The sequence below is a fragment of the Lycorma delicatula genome, chromosome 9 (assembly GCF_047948215.1).
Source record: "Lycorma delicatula isolate Av1 chromosome 9, ASM4794821v1, whole genome shotgun sequence".
NCBI classification, from domain to species: Eukaryota; Metazoa; Arthropoda; class Insecta; order Hemiptera; family Fulgoridae; genus Lycorma; species Lycorma delicatula.
Window position 1 is genome coordinate 53246137 of NC_134463.1, and position 16999 is coordinate 53263135.

Consider the following 16999-nt stretch of genomic DNA (forward strand, 5'->3'; position numbering starts at 1 on the left):
GATATGTTATGAGGAATATTGTTATTGAAAAAGGATTCTACATTATCAATAAATGTTTGCTACACATGGCTGTATTAATAACATTAATATCTGTTAATGCTATTTTTGACAAGTAATATCTAACATTTTTTTTTTAATATTATAAACAAGATGACATATACGGTTTAAAAATAATGTAATATTTGGCTTTACGTTATTTTGTTAGTATTTTTATTACCTTTTTTATGCAAATTTTATGACTGAGTGATTATGTTAAATATTTTGTTTCTTTAAAACCTGTTGTTATTAATCATAAATGTTATTCTATCACATAATATTCAGCATCATATTTTATATTCATATTACCATTATTAATCTTTAATATGGTTAAAACTGTGATTATTTTAATTTACTTTCGATTATAATTGTTATGTTATTTGTAAAGAAAAAAAATTAATGTACCGGTCTATTAAATTTGGTAGTTGTTAATACTTTCTCATTATAAATTTGATATTCTGTTGTATTTTCATAATATTTCTAACCAAATGATGTGATATGTGTCGTTCTATTTAATTCATTGTTGACTTTTTCTTTATCTACACTTGATTTATACATGAACCGATTTAAATACACAGTTGTTTAATGTTTGATGTTAGAAAGTTTGTATTATTAAGATTATTATTTAAAACTTTGCTCCAATTTGAAAAATTGTTCCAATACTTTCAGTTAAAAAATTTATCTGTGACGACGTTTATTCAAATATAAACCAGAATTTGTTAAAATAGGTTTATTGATATTATTAGATAAAATTACAAATAAGTTACTTTACTTTTCTATATAGTTTCCTTCAACAGAAATACCTTTTCTCCACCATCTGATGGAGAGCTTCCTGATTACCTCATCAAAAAAACAAGATGGCTGTCCCAACAATCAGTTGTACGCATAATGCTTTACTGCGGCATCATCTTCAAATCTTTCTCCTCCCCCAAAAGCTTATTTCAGCAAACCAAACAAGTGGAGATCACATGTTGTGACAAGTCTGAATTGTATGGTGGGTGTTTAAGAGGTGTCCAATGAATTTTAGCTAGTTAATCAGGAATCTGAGCTGCCATATGCAGCTGAGTGTTGTCATGGAGAAGAAGGATGTTAAAAATCAGTTGCCAGCATTGCTTGTTGCAATAAGTAGCCCTGACATCATCCAACAACTTCCTCAGAGCGATTCAAAAGCTGCTGACAGATGTCTTTCTGGACGTTTCCAGTGAGTGCCTCAGTGAGAATATGTGGAACCCACTTTGCTGCATCCAAGAGTATTTGACAACATTGTATGCAAGCTCCTAACACTTATGTCCACCTCTGATGCAATTTCATCAACAGTTATGCAGCGATCACCGTCCACAAGATCACAGAGAAACAGTTGTGATGATGATGCCTCCTTCTCAGGCATTCTTCTATTAACAGGGAGCTTGACCTACAGGTGTGGCTGGCCAGTTACTTGCCTCCACACATATCCAACTACTTGCAGCGCCCTACCACATTCATTTCTCTTCTTCAGTCCACACAGCAAAGTTCTGGTTTATATTTGAATGATCGTATTTAAAGTCAACTTGAAATACTTAAATATTTAAGTCACTTGAGAAGCAGTAGTGGACCACATTTACTGTTTTTCATTCATGCAGGAAATCAGTCAGCAGTGTTTTTAGTCCCAAAACACATTTACCAGATTCGTTTCTGCTGACAAACATTTCTTGGCCTTAATCGATGCCCCCCTCACTTTTCCTCCACTCCATACTTGTTTCCTGGGATGTAGTGGAGGACCCATATTTCATCACAGATCACAATATGATCCAAAAATGCCTCTCCTCTTTTAAAGCAATTCAGAAGCACTTGACAGATAACTTTCCAAATATTTTTCTGTACCTCGGTGAGAAGATGCGGCTGCATCCAAGAATGTCTAACAACATTGTATGCAGGCTCCCAACACTTATATGCCCATCTGAAATCTCAGCAGTGATTATGCAGCGATCACCTTCCACAAGATCACAGACGGTCTGCATTATTATCACTGATGCTGGTCCCATGAATGATGTTTGTGACTTTCATTCTCCACTGCATCACAGCCAGTTGTTGACTCTATAAAATGCTTGAGTTTTTGACAAGGTAGCATCTCTGAATTATGTCTGGAGTCAGTTCAAAATTTCAGAAGATTTGACTTCTTCACTGGCAAGAAATCAGATTATAATTTGTTGTGCAACAGATAATGGTATTTCCTTCTCTGATGTTCAAATATTGACATGGGAACGTGACCTATGGGTTTGGTTAGCCGGTTGCTTCCCTCCACACACATATCTAACTCTCACAACATTCACTGCTCTTCCTCAGTCCACATGGAAAAATCTGGTTGTATTTAAAATCAAGACTCCGTATGTATTTACTTTTTGTACATAAGCTTGAAACGTTTGTGAAAGGAATGTGGCATAGTGTTATGTAATATACAAGAAATGCCAAACCTGAGGATTTATACCTTCTAGATGAAACATAATACTTCCTCTTTACTATATAGATCAACAGTTTTATACATATTTATATCTTCATCTTCATCCATTCTCTCTTTTTTTGGATGTCACCAGTTGCTGTCATTCACCATACATTTTCAGTATCGTTTTGTAGGTCCTTGGAAAGATAGCAATCCATCTTGATCAGAGACAGTTGATCAGCTTGCTATGGGTTGATTGTTGCCTCTGTCTTCCTGCCCCTTTGTTTATTCCTTCTTTTTTGGATGAGTTCTGTGGGAGGTGAGTTGGCCAGAAGGTTTTTATTTGTAGAAATTTTATGTCAAGTTCTACCCTGCAAGGTAGCTACTAATTTTTGTGTGTTCAATGGTGTTGATCCCCATCGTTAGTGGAGCTGCCCAAGGGTATTGTTTTGTATGTAGAAGTTGCATGAAAAGCCAATATGGTGGTTGAAAGGACTACTGGGTACAGTCAAGTTTCTTCGGCCTTAAATATCTAATAATCTTAGTAAGTCTTACTTATATCTTTATCTTTCTCATAATTACTTTTAGTAACATTTCATTCTGCACGTTTTTGAAATGTCTTATTCATTTTATATTTTCTTTTGAAATCTATTCAACATTTCATCTATGTGCATCTATTCCCTTATCCTTTCATTAATGAAGTATGCTTTTTGGAAATCCTATATCTGTACACTTTATTTGTTTATCCCTGTTGTATTTGTAGTGATGTAAAGAGATGTACACACTAGCAGACAGTAATCTTAAGTTTGTTTATGTGGTATTTCTGAGTTCTTGACATTTTGGTAAAAATTAGGCGCTTTCTGAACTCTTTGCACTAAGGTTTTTGTTTTATTATTCCATCTTTTGGTATCGCAGTTGTCCAGTATTTTTGCACCTGTTCCAGTCAAGTCAAGTACTTTTGTTTTTCATTATTTACCCTTTTTTCTGTATTATGTAAGTATACCAGCACTTTTTATCTTTTTTAATTATCATTGCTGTTTTTCAGTAAAAATCTTAACTCCAAACAAAATTCAATTCTATGATTAAGCTTCTTGTAGATTGTAATGCAGCTCAGTTGCGTGAGTTTGTTTAGAAATGTTTTTTTGTAATTCACAGACGCTAAGAATATCGGCTCAAGTTTTATAGCCACCTTTGATATGTTTTTTATAGCTACATATTCATATGTTCATGATTGATTTTTTTAAAAATCACAAAATGCCACAAAATCTTTTTATCTACCTATGCTTGTGTTAAATAATGATCACTTATTCAAACAATTTTGATGATGAATCCACGCAAAACTTAAGACCGAAAACGAACATTTGGCTTTCAATGTATCTATTTGTTTATATGATTAATATTCTTAAGGTTATAGTTCTTACTATCTGGATAATCTTAGTAAAATTCAATCGTCAGTATTGTTGGCTGAATGGATAATATCAAGGATTATTAATACTGCACTAATCTTTCTTTAATTCATTTACTTAACCTGATATTAATATTGCAACTGAATGTATGAATATTCCATATAGTATTACTGTCTCATCCAGACCTTATTGTTGCAATTAAAGAAAAATTGTGAATTACTAGGCACATTTCTCATAGTAAAATATGTGTGTGTGTGTGTGTGTGTGTACATGTGTGTTTTTTATAAAATGATTATTTTGTTCTCAGTTTGGAAATTTTGATTTTTCACAGTGTGCTAAAACTTACCTAAAAGCAATTGTTAATTTTTATTTGTAACAGAAATTGTATAACATTATTTTATTTTTATGATGTTTAGAATTAATTTTAATTTTGTGTATAAGTGCCTGGAAAAGGGTTGTTAATTTACAGCCTGATAACTTAGGCTTTATTCTATGAAAAAAAAAATTGACTTCTAATGAAAAATTAAAGGCGTGAAAATCTGTTGAACGTAATGAAATTTTTAACAGATTTATATTTATTATCTCTACCGTAGTTATCATATAAACATTTTTATTTATTTTTGAACAGTGGCCTTTTTGCTTTTATAACCAAAAATGATGGGAATTGCCCATTTAACATTTATTTCATATATTGAAAATTACAAAGTAACTTATTTCTGAAGTTGTTGACAGGTTATAAGGTGAGAATCCTAACTGTTATATCATATCTTCTTAATTAACATTGTACACTTTTTTTATGCCCAGGCAATCTCTTGTTGTTGCTTTTTTATACCTTTGTGAAAAAACTTTATGGTTTTTTTTTGTTCTTTTGTTGTGGGGTAATTCTCATTTACTTTATATATATTATTCTGATTTAATTAAATTTGCTACTTTTCACATCTTAGTTGTCCTGCCTCTTCTATTGGCAGTCTTTTTCGAATAGTTGTGATCCCTTTTTTGCAATTATCAAAACCATTTTTGGTAAAAGTTGGTTTTTATTTTTGTAAAACTTTTTTTGTTTTGTAAAACTTGGTCTGAAACTTGTATGTATTTATTCATTTTAAAACCTATTTATTATATGAGCTGATACAACTGACTTAATTTTCATTATTTTGCCATTGAACATTTATTATTTTCCTGTCTTATTTGTGGCCACCCTATCAACCAGACAAGTGATAGAAAATCATAAGTATACCTTTATACACCCGAACTATGTTGTCAGTTTCTCCATATTCAATAAACACCCTACGCGAACATCTTACGCCTCCTACAATAATTGTTTTTTTGTATATAAAAAAAACATATAATAAAGAAAAGGCTATGTGCCTTTTGTAAACCAACTTCCATGTAAGTTATAAAGTTTTGCTAGCATTCTTTCGTTTGGGGAGTAATAAACTCATGGGTTTATTGGTTTATGCGTTTTTACATTGAATTTATCGATTCTTGCACACTTTTTTTTGCTCTAGCTCTTTTATTTTGAAATAAACTGTTCTTCGTTATCTTGTTGGCATAATTTTTAACATAATTTTTATTTAATCCATTATTTTTTATTTTTTTGTAGACAAAATTAATACACGATTCTTCATTATGGTGTTTATATTTTTATTTATTTCATCGTTGTTTTTTATCACATCTTTTTTTTACATAATAAGATAAAACTATAACAGCTTGACTTGATTCCTATGTACTTTTTAGCACAGAAATCGAATAACCTTCATTTTTCCCATCATGTCAGGATTTTTCGCAAATTTCAAAATTTGTAAAAAATTGAAAAATTATGAAAATGTATTGCTTTAAAATAAACAAAAAACTTTTTTTTTTAATAATAAATTAATATATAATATATTTACTTTTTTGGCTTATACTATCTACGCATTCTTATAACTAAACAGTTGAGTGGTCTTGGCAGGAGGGTTTGGGTTAAAGATGACGGGGCGTGGGAGAGCTTGGCCGACAGGTTGTGACAAGACTTAACTAGATGTAACAAGTTTATTGACAGCACCCACGTTGCTCATGCACCGTGCAACTACTATCAGTGCTGTTTCAATCATCAGCATGGGTAAATGCAATTTTTTCTGTCCTCTGTGATCAAACGGTTTTTGTCGATGGAAAACATATTTTCAGACCATAAAGCAAACTTTCTGTTTTTAAAATGGTTTCAAGAGACTGCAGAAATTCTGTAGATAATTTTTGTTACGTTTGTGGTGAATTATTGGTGGAAAGGAAAAAATAGATATATCAAGTTTCGTTTGACAAGTGTACCTCACATATTTGAGAGTGAATGGAGGAGACCAAGACCAATCATGGGCACCACATTACGTTTGTTGCACATGTGTTAAAGGACTAAAGACAGTGGTAAAAGGGTGAAGAAGAAGCGTTCAGATTTGGGGTTTCATTGGTGTGGCAAGAGCCTTGAAAGCACTCCAATGATTGTTACTTTTGTTCAAATGGTGTTTACGGTTTCAATTTGAAGAATTAAAAAGAATTGTCTATCTAAATATGCCATCCGCTTTACGCCCGGTTCCTCATGGTTTAGATGTACCAGTGCAAATTCCACCAGAAAATTTACTTGAAATAGACGGTTCTACAAATGATTTAATGAAGGTAACATCAAGGAGTACATACCTGGAGATAGCTGTGCACCAGAGCTTTGTTCACAGTCGACGATTTGGTTCGAGACTTACATGTGATCAAAGAAGGTTAAAAATTGCTTGGTGTGAAGCTTAAAGAGAAGAACCTGTTAGCAGCTGGCACATAATTTTCCAGGTTCAGGTACAGAGAAAAGGATTTTCTTCATCACTGATGTACTTGGACTTTTGACTCGATTTAACATTCTGTACAAAAGTACCGATTGGAGATTGTTCATAGATCTGTCCAAAAGAAGCCTCAAAGTTTTCCTTCACAATGGGAATACGTAAGCATCAATACCCATCGAACATTCTGTCCATTTAAAAGAGGGTTACGATTATTTTGGAATTCGTTCTTGATAAAATTAAATACAACAATAAGACTATCATAACTGGATTACATCTGGCTATCTCAAAATAGTACTGATGCTCCTAGGACAGCAAGGAGGATACACAAAATTTCCTTTTTTTGTGTGAATGGGATAGCAGAGAGAGAAAATCATTGGATAAGGAAAGATTGGCCAAAAAGAGCTTCATTAGAACCTGAAATCAAAAATGTGCCCTGAAAAGCTCTCATAAATCCGAATAAAGTTCTCCTTCCACCTCTGCATATCAACTTAGGTTTGATGAAACAATTTGTCAAAGCCTTACCAAAAGAAGGTAAATAAATGTTTTAAATGAAAATAAATATTTTAATTTGTGACAAATTTCAAGTCTTATCAACCGCCAAACTAAAAGAGAGTGTCTTTACTGGTCCTGTCATTAAAAAACTGCTCAAAAATGGTAATTTTAAGAAACAAGTGGAAGTTGTAGAAAAAGAAGCCGGGAGAATTTTTAAAGACATAGTAGTAACCAAGTTTCTGGGCAATAAGAAGGATCCGAACTTCAAATCAATTATTGAGAATGTACTGCAGAAGTACAAATACTTAGGCTGTTCCATGAGGTTGAAGGTTCACTTCCTAGATTCACATGTGGATTATTTTCCTGAAAGTATGGGTGCCGTTAACGAAGAGATGGTAAAGAGATTTTATCAGGACATGAAGGAAATGGAAAGGAGGTATCAAAGAAACTGAACTACTACAATGATGGCAGACTATTGATGTATGTTACACCAAGATGAACCCTACAGAGAACATAGAAGGAAAAGCGCAAAGCAGAGTACAAACCGTCCAAAGAAACTACAGCTCATGAAATAGAATTTTAAGTATTTTACATACATCAGTAAGGGATTGTGAAGAGTATATTTCCAAAGGCATGACGTACCTCATAAAAATTAATTAATTAAATAAAAATAAATTAATTTGAAAATGCACTGTAACAGAAATTAGGCCTATTTTGTGGCAATTTTCATTAAAAATTAAGGATTCAGTGCCTTCCTCTTCAGACCACTCAACTGTTTAGCTATAAGAATGCATAGTATAAGCTAAAAAAAAAAATATATTAATTTATTTTTAAAAAAAAACATTATATATCTACTTTATTGTCACATTTTCGCAAGTTTTCAACTTTGAAATTTGCGATTTGCGAAAAATCCTGACGTGATAGAAAAAATGAAAGTTATTTTCGGATTCAGTGCTAAAAAATACATAAGAATCAATTACCAAAAGCTAAAAGACAATCATACAGGCTTGTGTAATTTGAATATTGTTGTTCGGTCGTAAAATTCAGGCATTTCTAAATATTGTTTTACTTACCATCACAAATTATCATTTATCCGATTCCAGGCAAGTTCGTGGAATGTCCTCTTTCAACCAATCTTACTGTAAATGTTACGTCTGGAGAAATCATTAAACGCGTGTATCTTGTGGAAAGGAAATATTTCCTTTATATTTATCGTATTTAGGAGTTTCCGTATGGTTTCGTTTCCCAAAAAATATCCCATTTGGTGTTTATTAGACATAGCATAAAAATTACTTGTGTGCATCTTTATAGTAGATATAATATTATAATAATTCCCCCCCCCCCAAAAAAAAAGTGCGATCCGTTTTAAAAAGTTTTTTTTTTCAAATCCGAACTCATTTTTTAATATCTTTCTAGTGTTTTAATAACATTTTTAAGTATAAAACTAGTGATGGTCAGGTATCTTGTCTGACGATGCATATAGGTTTTCTATAGTTCATTGAAAAAAAATTTATCCAACACAGAAGTACAGAGAAAGAAGTAGTTGTAAAGGGAATTTAGTTATTTAGACCGGTTGAAACTTAATTTTTATTTTTATAAAATGCTCTTCCGGTTTTCCTAATCCGTTTAAAAATTGTTATTCATTGCTTTGTCAAAAATTCCCTTGGAAACGGTAGGTCTTTAACGATTAATTTTTCTTCTGTACATTCGAAAAGTCCACACATTCATTATTGAGTAGAATTCTTTATAAAATTGCTTTCAAAAATTGTTTTATTCGCTTTTTATCTTTTCTTTTTTAGCAAAAATGTTTTTTCTGTTTTTTTTTTTAATTTAATGTACCTGGATCGATCTTTTTAGATCCCTTGATCCATCTGTTTATTTTGCTATCAGGTCCTTTGCGTGGAATAATATTTTATTTTACTATTACTACTGGATGTGGAAATAATTAAAATTAAAAGAAAATTTAAGGAATTTTGTACTATTGTATGAGATAAGATTCTAAAAGATTTGAACAAATTATAATTCACGATTAAATAATTCTGTCGATGATTTTTTTAAATCTGATCGATCGTTTTATTATTTATTATTACGCTTATTTTTATTGAATTAAATCTTTTTAATTAACTTAGGTAAAAATTCATAATATTTTCTCTTAGAGATCGTCTTGTTTACAAGACGATGTGTAATAGTTGTACTTAGTAATTATTATATGTGCATTTACATGCGCTAGTACTAATCGGCTAACCGGTATAGATAATAAACTTATTTTATGTCTATTTGTATCGGTAACGAATGTACTGTACATTATTCGTATATCGTAATTGTGTAACGATCTTTCTAGTGTGCGTCTATATTGTGTGTCGGATGGGTTTTTATTCTTTAAAAATGACGGCCGACCGACCGAACGACGGACTGTGTAGTGAACCCGCAAAAGAAACCGCTAACATGTAAACTCGGCTCTCTCTATATCATCTTTGTAGTATCAATAACTAGTGACTAAGTAGGGCCTGGAACTAAACATAACATAACTGGTGTCCGTCGGACCGCGTGGTGAGGAACACACGATTATATATATATTTATTTATTTATATATTATACCGGTGCTTCTTTGAAGGTCTTTACGATTAATACATCGCGTTAACTTCCTTTTTCTTGGCACTCTTCATCATTTCTACTCTTGTTATATTCTTTTGTATGGGTTGTAATCTCTTCTGCATATAATTATAACAGAGTTGCTTCGTATTCTAACGGTTAATTTCATCAAGCATTTTACTTAACTTACAACAACATACGTCGTCTTAAATCATCTCTCCACATATTTATAACGTTATTATTCCCCACCCTCCTGCTATCTTCTTTCAGCAAATTCTGTACTTTAGTTTGTATTTATTTTTTAACAACGAAATTATTTCTTTTAGATCTTTGTTTTGTATTTTGTTATTTAACTTTTTTTTATATTCGCATAAGTTATTATTAATCTAGTTCCTGATCTTGCGTGGTTGTTTGATTGTATTTTTATAAGTTCATCAAACTATCCTTAATGTTATTTTTTTTCAAATACTACTTGTTTATCTGTACGTTCAATTAGTTTAGATTTTGGTAAAAAATTAGTGTTTTTTTTTTTTTAAGAATTCATACTTGTTATCTTTCTGAAAATTAAAAAAAAAAGAAGTTAACTATGTGTACAGTTTATCAAACATGTAACAATTTTTTTTGTTGTTGGATTCATCCAGATTTTGTGAATTTGAATTTTCATTCAAAAATACAGGAAAATTTACTTGAAAAAGAAATAATTACTCTTCCGTATTTTCCACTCTCTCATCAAACAAATCAAAAAAATTATGTGTAAATTTATTTCACATCCATTATGGTCAGTGTTTAGTAAAACTTGTTTATCTATTGAAAAGCCAGCTTTACTGTTTATTTCTAATGTAAACATTATTTTCTTTTCAATTAAAAAACATGTTATTAATACTGGTAGTCTTTTTTTTATTTTAAGATTTGATTTGGATTGCCGCAATGAATTGGTCCCGGCACATTTATTATAAAAGGTTGATAACTTAACAGTTTTGCAAGAATAATGTTTTATATTTGCATGCATTGACACATCAAAATAGTTGTACAATTTTATACTTTTAATTACTATCCTGTTGTCAGTCACAATTGGGTTTGCCAGAATACTTTATTTAAATTCCTTAATGGAATTAAAGATTTTTTCATTAATAAGTATTTAGGCTTTTTGTAAAAAAAAAATTATGTCATCATAGGTGCTATTGTCAAGTATGGTAATTTCTTCATGAATTTTGGCCATACATAAGGTGACTTACATTCAAATAATGTCATTCTGTATACTTCCACTAACTTACTTGTTCCATTTCTTGAGTTACAAGGGACGTTCAATAATTAAGGTGACAAATGGATGTAAAAAAATTATTCAGTAACATTGAAATTTACAGTACTTACAACATAGTCTCCAGCAACATTTTTACACTTGTTCTACTGTTATGCGAACTTTATGATTCCTGCAGCGTATAAGTCTTTACCTTGCTGTTTGAACCATTTGTATATTGCTTTTTCAACCACTTTGACGTCGTTGAAATTCTTGCCGGTAAAAAGTATTTGAGCAGGCTGAACAAATCGAAATCAAATGGAGCAAGCTCTAGGCTGTAAGGAGGATATGAGGCAACACCTCCCAACCCAACTTCTCAAGCCTTTCTTCCATTCTCTGAGCAAAGTGGGAGCGTGTGTTGTCATGCAAGCGTCATAAATTTTGAGATAACGCCCTGATGTTTTTGCCTTATTGTGGGTCTCAATTTTTGTTGGAGCATTATAGAGTAGTTCTCGCTGTTCATGCTATGTTGTTCTTCTAAATAGTCACAAAACATTGGGCTTTGCAAGTCACAGAAGACTGTCAATATCACTTAATTAGTGGACACATGAGTTTAGAATTTTTTTTGTTGGGTGAATCTGGATGTTTCCATTCAAGACTTTGCTGCTTGGATTTGGGCTCAAAATGGTGTATCAATATTTCTTACATAGAAAGTCATTTCACCTTCTGCTTCAAACTGTTCTTTGAGCTCAGAACAAAAGCGAATCCGAGTGTCTTTATGCGCTTCAGTCAGCTATCTTGGAACTCATCTCAAACATGTTTTGCCATAATTAAGCATGTTATGAATGATTGATGCATGGTTTCAACACTAATATTACACAAACTAGCAATTTGGGAAATATTGACTCGCCTGTCTTTATGAATAAGATCATTTATGCAATTTTTTAGCGCTGTTGTCAAAACTTCAACTGGTTTTCCAGAATGATGGATATCAGTCTCATTTGTTCTGCCAGACTTAAACTGTTCCACCCACTTATACATGTTACTACGGTTTAAACACTTTTCACCATACTTTTTCAACATTCTTGAGTGAATTTCCACTGGTTTCACACCTTCTGATATCAAAAATCTTGTCACTGAACATTGTTGCTCTTCCAGTGCACACGTTTCAAGCAGAGCAAAATTCTGAAATCAACAAAAGAGGTTATTATGCTTAGATTAATTATGATGGAACAGCTTTAATCAGCTGTTCAATCAAAACAGGTAAAGGTGTTCTCAAGGTTGTCAACTTGACCCTCAAAAAATTTCATTGTCATTGAATGAACTGTTTATTTTCTGCATAAATTCTTGTCTCATTAATTATTGAATGTCCCATGTATTAGTATCTAAATTTTTGTTTAAGATATTTACTTAGAATAGTTATCGCTTAAATAATGTAAGAATATTTTAGCTCTAGATCTTAAAAAAAAATTGATAATTAAAAATTATTTTTAAGTTTTGTTTTGATAACTGATTGATTTGATTCTTCTTTCTGAGAAGAATGATAGCTGGTGGCCAGTTTAAAGAATGTAGGTCTAAAATCAGTTTTAGTAAAGGAACATGGTTTAGTGAATAACAAAGACTTCATATTATCTATTAATGAAAATCTGTTTTTCATTGGTTCAAGATTGTAATGTTAATCGGATGTTAGAACTTATGACTAACTTACTGATTTTCTTTTTATTTATTTTTGTAAATTTCCAAAATGATATACTTTAGTTAAATGCCCAGTTTTTTTTTTATTTAGAAAATATTTTCCAAATTAGTCTTGAGAATTTGGTCAGTACAAGAATATAATTCAGTATAATCAGTTGAAAGGAGTACGTTTAGAGACAAGTACAGAGAATTGGCAGGGTAACGTTACATCACAGGTGTCACGTCTAGTAATGATCCTTTATTTGATTGTTGTGCATTACATTTTCTTAATATAAATTTCATCTAACTTGGTTTTGGCCAATCAGAACAATTTAGTTCTGACCAGAAGTGACTTGTTTCAATTACTTCAGTATTTGTATTGTAAACAACTATAATTCATTATATTAGAAAAATTATTTATAACAACCTCTTTTATAAACAATAATTAATAGTACCTGTAATTATTTTATCTACCTCGAATATGTTTATTTATGCCTATAATTTTGTTTATTTTTTTAGTTGGATCTGTTTATTATAAAACAGTGAAGCATAATTTATTTCAGTAATGCTTTATAAAATTTTTGACCATTGGTTTTTGTATAATAAAAACTCTATAGACTACATCTGAAAAATGTAAGAGATAACATTAAATTCATTGATTAACATGAAAAAAATGCCTAATGTCTCATTTTCAAAATACTTCTTGAAGTGTGCTTCCAAAGTTTTCTTTCAAGATCTTTTTGGAGTTGAGTAGCTTTTTGATCACTGGGTTTGTGTGTGGGCAATTATTAATTGTGTATTGTTTTGGAATGGCGAGAAATACTTCCTTTAGTTGGTCAAATAGTAAGTATGTTTTGATCTGTATTATTTGTTCATCTATTGTTTCTATCTAATTGGGTGTTTTTGTGTGTTAAAATTTTTTTATTTGCTGTGTGTAATATTTTCATGTTGTTAATGCCTTTGAATCTTTAAAGGTATAAAACTGATGTTTTCAATTTCTTTGCTATTGTATTTTTGTGTTTTTCAGAGTGTACTGTGTTATTTTGTCATGTGGTCTTTCATTTTTTATGTAATTTCATTTGAATATCATTTTATATTATTAGGCTACATTTTAGATGAGCAGGAGGTCTATAAATTTGTCCTATAACAACTTGAAGCACAGCTGCTTGTTTAAATTTTTGGGCAGTCGTTTGTGGGATTTAAGTTCCATAGTATTATCGCTGTATTAAGCTCAAATAAAAAAGTCATTAGTATAAATGTCGGTATTATTCAATTCCTGTGGTATCTATTAGAGGATGAAGGGCTAAAGGATAAAGAAATAGACTTTGACTGCCTCAGGAGATCAGAGTTGTTGAAATTTTGAGATACTCATCATGTGTTTTTTCATCCTGACAAAAGTTCTTGAGTTTATAAATTACATTTATGTTTGCTGTAAGTAATACAATTAGCATATAGCTACTCAGTACATTTGAGAAAATTTATTTACAGGTTACAAAGAACACGTACAGGCATCATTAACAAATCTACTTCTGCAAACTATTTCATAGAAACTGGTTTTTCAAATAAAGATATTAATTTTAATATATAAATTTTGCAAATAGATTTGAAAAAATATGAACTTGGTACACTTGAATAACATGCGATTTGCAAACGTATTAAATTTTCCAAATACAACTTATAAACATAAAATATAAACATAACATAAAATATAAAATATAAACATAACATAGATCAAATTTATAACTTGACCAGATTTTGATAAGCAACATTTGAACATTCTCAAATAATGAGTGAAGTAGAAAAAATCTCAGGTAGAATATTTCCATGTGTTTAGAAAGTGTCATTTTTTTTAAATTTTCTCCCTTCTAAATATTATGTAATTAGAAGATAATTCATCACCCAGAGACATTTTTGTAAAGATTGAAAGCAGACTCTGGAAGACCAATAGAATCATACTTCTAATACTAATTGTTAAAAATTAGTTAATTTTTAAAGATAATTAGATTAATTTAATTTTATTTATATCTGTTAATAACTTGTTCTGCTGTTTATTTTACTTCACCATTAAAACTGGTTCAGAATTTTAATAAAATAATCTCTTGTTAATTTAACACACAGTGTCATTAATTAACTCATTTTTAAAGTAGACGCATATGTCATCTAGTTTTTTGTTTTATTATTTTTTTTTGAAAAAAATCACTTTGTGTTGTCGTGTTATTTCTCTTCTTTTGTTCATTATTATTTATATATTTTCATTTTTCTTACCTTGTGACTAGGGTTGAACAAATGACAGCTTATGGTCTCAGTTCTACAACAAAATTATTCATAGTTAATACATTATTTGGTGTGATCGTACTCTTTTTTGTGATGATGGTATGGGCAAGTTCATTATCATCGGGTAAGTTAACATAATGGTACAGTTGTAATGTATTCATTCTTTCATAAAAGTTATTACTTTTAATAGAATATACATTAAGCAATCTCATATTTCATAAAATAACCATATTACTTTTTTAAAACATCATTTTTATTTTTATTTTATAATATTTTAGCAATAACATTTTAGTAATTTTCCCCTTGTCAGTTATTCATTAATTTTTTTAAAACAAATATTTTCCAGTCACATTTTTATCACTTTTTGTGCTAATTATATAATATGAAAATGCATCGCATACCTGCTATCAAAATCATTCTATAACTTGAAGAATTTAAAAAAAAAATCTACATGTTTTAGATCTTTAGGATTGTAGATTACAAAATAAAAAGTAACAGTATGTATTCACAATATGACTAGAATTATTTCTCATTCTATCTTGACCCCTTCCCTCTAAAAAAGAAACAAAAAACAAAAATTAATATTCTTCCAAATAAAAAAGATTTAACTCTTGTAATTCCAGTGTAATATAATTTTCTGATTGCCTTTCCCTGTTATTTTAAAGTATTTCACTATTTTGATTCATTTTTTCAAGGTAGCATCTAAAAATTATTTATGAAATTTATATTTTAAAGGTAATTTTATTCCGAGTCGTTATTCTTATAAAAAATTAAGTAAAAATAAATTTTGATTTTGTTAGATAAGAATCGCGCATTTATTTCTTTTTTTTTTCATTCTGAACTCTGTCACACTTATTAGTTCAATCCTCTAGAATAATGTCTTATAATTTTTTTCTTTTTTTTAGCAAAGTTCTTGATAATTGGTTTATAGATAATTCCACATTTAAACTATTCTACATTTTACAGAATTCTAATAATTGGTAGTTCGTTCAGTAAGGGAGCATAAAGTAGGTTCATAGTCTGTTCTGGGTTGGCTGGTTAATTTATGAAGAAAAATATAATTTTTATTGCTGGAATACAAAATAAAGAGAAATTTTGTACGAGTAGTGTATTAGGTGCAATCCTGAGGAAAAATTACCTGATCTCCTGAGGGATTTGTAAGTGAGATGAACATCTGATGCCAAGAGGGAATCTTAACACGTTCAGTGCCACAGAGGAAATTATCATACTCTTTAAAAAATCCAACTGGTGCATTTTGCTTATTTTGATATAGTTATGAATGTAACCTACATTTACAAATAAAGGATAACATATTTTTAATTTTTAGTGATCATTTTTCAAAAAACGTCACTATGGCTACTTTGGTTCCTTGAATGAAAACATTAGTTATAGGATCAGTTGACACCTCTGTAACACCGGCCTTGTTGAGATAATAAAATACTTACATGTGTTGTTTTTTTGTAGTGTTTGTTTATCTGTATTAATACAAATTTTTTGCTTATTTAGTAAATTTATTTTATACGGAAAATGGCCTAAAATTAAGGCATTAAAAACGGATGTTTTTCAAGTTTCTTTATTATAGATAAATGTAACGACTATGTAAGCAGATGCAGTAGCATGAAAATTATTAATGATAATTATCAGTAATATAATTAAGTTATTGGCAATAACATTGAAAAATTTAAGATTGTGTGACATTTATCCAAAACTCAAACTAAAGCTAAAATAAGAGTTTACACAAATAAAAAGTATTTAAAAAATTAAAATGTTATAAATGAAATATGCCGTTTGTTTTTAAATTTTCATAACTAAAAGTATTAAAAACAGACTTTAGGCTTAACATTTTTACATGCGGTATGGTTTTTAACATTCAAAACACAATTCAGGAAGATCAGGACATATCTTACAATAGTGTATTGTATCTTTCTGCTTGCCACTTTTAGCATGCTGACGTCATTCTTTCCGAAGTGTGTGACCTTGTTTTTCACTATCTTGACATTTGGTAATGAAATGATTTCTTTGAACAATTGGACCAGCTGCCATTTGCTCCCATGATGAACTTTCATGTAACAGTTCC

At 30.3% G+C, this 16999-nt stretch overlaps 1 protein-coding gene across 2 annotated transcripts in view; it reads left to right on the forward strand.

The window, feature by feature from the left end:
- The window catches only part of LOC142330044 (poly(A)-specific ribonuclease PARN-like), an 88218-nt gene that overhangs the window by 59369 nt on the left and 11850 nt on the right, over positions 1 to 16999 (forward strand). The window contains exon 13 of one of the 2 annotated variants that reach the window (XM_075375069.1): positions 14925 to 15046. The exons of the other annotated variant lie outside the window; for it this stretch is intronic. Within the exon in view, the coding sequence (XP_075231184.1) occupies positions 14925 to 15046 (122 nt within the window). The remainder of the gene's footprint in view (positions 1 to 14924; positions 15047 to 16999) is intronic. 2 annotated transcript variants of the gene reach the window in all.